This window comes from Lolium perenne, chromosome 3, assembly GCF_019359855.2.
Source record: "Lolium perenne isolate Kyuss_39 chromosome 3, Kyuss_2.0, whole genome shotgun sequence".
NCBI classification, from domain to species: domain Eukaryota; kingdom Viridiplantae; phylum Streptophyta; class Magnoliopsida; order Poales; family Poaceae; genus Lolium; species Lolium perenne.
Genome location: NC_067246.2, coordinates 82,172,953 through 82,176,922, shown reverse-complemented (window position 1 = coordinate 82,176,922; position 3,970 = coordinate 82,172,953). Strand labels below are relative to the sequence as shown.

Here is a 3,970-nt window from a genome sequence, read left to right as displayed (position 1 = left end):
TCACATACGATACCAATTCCCTTTGTCACGCGATATTTTACTTGTCCGAGGTTTGATCATCGGTATCACACTATACCTTGTTCAACCTCGTCTCCTGACAAGTACTCTTTACTCGTACCGTGGTATGTGGTCTCTTATGAACTTATTCATATGCTTGCAAGACATTAGACGACATTCCACCGAGAGTGCCCAGAGTATATCTATCCGTCATCGGGATGGACAAATCCCACTGTTGATCCATATGCCTCAACTCATACTTTCCGGATACTTAATCCCACCTTTATAACCACCCATTTACGCAGTGGCGTTTGGTGTAATCAAAGTACCTTTCCGGTATAAGTGATTTACATGATCTCATGGTCATAAGGACTAGGTAACTATGTATCGAAAGCTTATAGCAAATAACTTAATGACGAGATCTTATGCTACGCTTAATTGGGTGTGTCCATTACATCATTCATATAATGATATAACCTTGTTATTAATAACATCCAATGTTCATGATTATGAAACTAATCATCCATTAATCAACAAGCTAGATAAGAGGCATACTAGGGACTCTTTATTGTTTACATATCACACATGTATCAATGTTTCGGTTAATACAATTATAGCATGGTATATAAACATTTATCATAAACATAAAGATATATAATAACCACTTTTATTATTGCCTCTTGGGCATATCTCCAACACTTATACCTCGTCTTTAGCTTATAGCTATTTTTTTTCTATGAATGCTCCTGTCGCACAGCTTGTATAGTTATTGCTGCGTGCATGTCTGGTCTTTGTATTATCGTAGACTAACTTGTCAATGTTATTTTTCCTAGGGATTGATCATGCGAACCACTTATTAGAATATCCAACATTAACAGCGGGGACGCTAGGGAAGGTTGGAATCTGAGTTCTTGGTTGGTAATTTTGGCAGTTTACTTCCGTTATTATCTATAACCTATATGCATTGTTCCTTATTCAAGAGATTAACACTTGGAACCCTGCCATAGCAATGCCATTCATGCTTTACTATGTTTCTGCCTATTTGATATGCTTGTCTTGGAGCAACTGCGAAGGTGATTTGAACCTGACATTTGGTCATTCTTAATGCCAGTTTACTTTATGTGGAAAACCTTGGCATTACCCTACTCTAAATCTGAATGTCTGAAATTCGTATCTCATGAAAAGCAACATCTAGTTGGTTTTAATCTGATATCTGGTAAATATTGGCTTATTCATTTGGCAGCTCAAGTTTTTTGTTATTTGAAACCAGCTGACTTGGTCTTAAATGTGATATCTAAACACAGATTAAGGACAATGGAGCAGGAGGATTAGCATTTCACTTGATGGCTGAACCTAAAATGACAGGCATGTCGACCACGACTAGTGCACGCAAGAGAAGGACCTGCAGCGAGCCAGTATATGCTTAGTACATGCATCTTATCTTATCTTGTGCTTATTTCTGCTACATGCTGTTATCTGATCTCTACATTGCGTAATACATGTTTGAATAGTTAATTGTTGTAACTATGTTTGCAATATAACCAGAATGCAGTTTTAATGAAGCAGTCATCATTAGAAGATAGTCGCCAAAGCGACCCTGTGCAACATTATGATGTAAGTCTGTGCTTAGTACAAGTTCCATACATTGTCTTATTTATGGAACTTGTTATTATCTTATATCTACATTGCATAATAAATGTTTGAATAGTTCACTGTTGTAACTATGTTGCAATATTACTAGAATGCAGGTGTAATGAAGAAGTCCTTAGTAGAAGATAGAGCGCAAAAAAGGTTCCGGGGTGAGCCTATGCAACGATATAATGTAAGTCTGTGCTTAGTACTTGTGACTATCTCATATCGACAATGCTTAATACATGTTTGCATAGTTCATCGTTTAACTCTTTTTGCATTATTATCAGAATGCAGTTGTGATGAAGCAATCTTCATCAGAAGAGAGGCCCACAAAAAGTTCTGATCTTTCTTCTGATGCATCCTCTCATAGCCGTCAACCTAGACCATTCCTTTCATCAAACAAGAATATCTCAAGGTTGTACTTTATAAAAGACATGGTATTGCTGCTTTAAGATCTGTAGCTGATATGTTGACCAAGAGTACACAAGATTCAATCAAGGCGATTGCCAAATGTCAACGTGTTATTGATGATGCTAATAGAAGTCCTCAATGATTCTATGTAATCTTTTTATTTGGGCACATTAATTGCTTTGTAATTTTCCTAGTTATTTTATTTGCGTATGTAATTGTGTGTATCATTGATACCAGATTTTAGGCTCGTGAAATTTAATGCAAGTTGACTAGTCAAACAACCAGGGCCCTACAACTGATTGGGCCGGCCCACTTACAGTAGTGTGGGACCCACTTTCATTTTGGGTCGGCCCACCTACTTATTGGGCCGGCCCGTTAATAGGAAAGTGGGCCCCACCAGCTTATTGGGCCGGCCCACTATCTTGTTGGGCCAGCCCACTTGCTATATGGTGGACCCCACATACTAAATGGAAAGTGGGACCCACCTGTGTTTTTGGCCCGGCCCACTATCTTGTTGGGCCGGCCCACTTGCTATATGGTGGACCCCACATACTAAATGGGCCGGCCCTTTAACAGGAAAGTGGGACCCACCTGTGTTTTTGGCCCGGCACACTATCTTGTTGGGCCAGCCCAATTGCTATATGGTGGACCCCACATACTAAATGGGCCGGCCCTTTAACTGGAAAGTGGGACCCACCTGTGTTTTTGGCCCGGCCCACTATCTTGTTGGGCCGGCCCACTTGCTATATGGTGGACCCCACATACTAAATGGGCCGGCCCTTCAATAGGAAAGTGGGACCCACCTGTGTTTTTGGCCCGGCCCACTTTCTTGTTGGCCAGCCCATTTGATCTATTGTGGACCCCACGTACTAAATGGGCCGGCCCGATAGCAGGAAAGTGGGACCCACATGCTAACTGGGCCGACCCAATAACTTCTTGGGCCGGCCCAGTTGTTTTAAGGTGGACCCCACTAGTTAAATGGGCCGGCCCGATAACAGGAAAGTGGGTCCCACATGTCTTGTGGGCCAGCCCTTTTGCCTGTTGACCGGTCAAACGAGTGCATTCGGCCTGGCCCACATGCTTAGTGGGCCGGCCCATTAAAGTTTTGACCAGTCAACCTTAGAGGTTAGGCCCGGCCCACGTAACTAATGGACCAGCCCAGCTATATAGTTGACCGGTCAAACTAAGTCAGCTGGCCCGGCCCGCAAACTTAATGGGCCGGCCCGCTTAAGACGTGGCAGGCCACGTGTGGGCCTACCATCTACCACGGGGTTTCACCTGGTTAACGCCGTTAACTGCCAGTTAACGGCGTCTGCCACGTGGCAGTTTGCATGACGTCAGCAGTCAACGGGCTCCCGGAAACACTTGTGCAACGGTCCGATTTTCCATGGCGGAAGGGCGCCCAAGCGCGGCGGACCGAAAAAATCGTCGTAGGACTTTGCCTGACGCAGTTTCGACAACAGAACCCATATCGTCGGGTTAGGCCCATAGGCGACGAAAAATACCCCTTAGCGGACGATTTTGAGACGTTGTCTATCAGAACTTTTCTTGTAGTGAGTTCCCATATCTCCTCTATGTATCCATAATATGTGGTGGTTTTCCCATTCTCATCTTTTGCATCGAAGCGGACACCGCTGTTTTGGTTGGTGCTCTTTTTATCTTGGTCGATCGTGTAAAATGTATTCCCATTTATCTCGTACCCTTGGAATGTACATATATTTGAAGATGGTAACCTGGCCAACAAGTACAGCTGCTCCACAACAGATGGGTCACTAATGAGATGTCTTTGCAACCAACTACCGAAGGTATTCATGTGTTGACGTGTAATCAAGGACTCGGGCTGGCCCGGGTTTATTTCTCGTAAAACATTCTTGTGTTTCTCGATGTACGGAGCCACCAAGCTGGAATTGTATAGAACTGTGTAGTGTGC

The 3,970-nt window shown here is 43.3% G+C and overlaps 1 protein-coding gene across 1 annotated transcript; it reads left to right on the top strand.

The window, feature by feature from the left end:
* Positions 1-1,052: 1,052 nt before the first annotated feature.
* Positions 1,053-2,081, top strand: LOC139837933 (uncharacterized). Its single transcript, XM_071827254.1, has 4 exons — positions 1,053-1,412; positions 1,543-1,611; positions 1,739-1,819; positions 1,917-2,081. The coding sequence occupies exons 1-4, from the start codon at positions 1,341-1,343 to the stop codon at positions 2,079-2,081; spliced, it is 387 nt and encodes a 128-aa protein (XP_071683355.1). The 5' UTR covers positions 1,053-1,340.
* Positions 2,082-3,970: the final 1,889 nt, after the last annotated feature.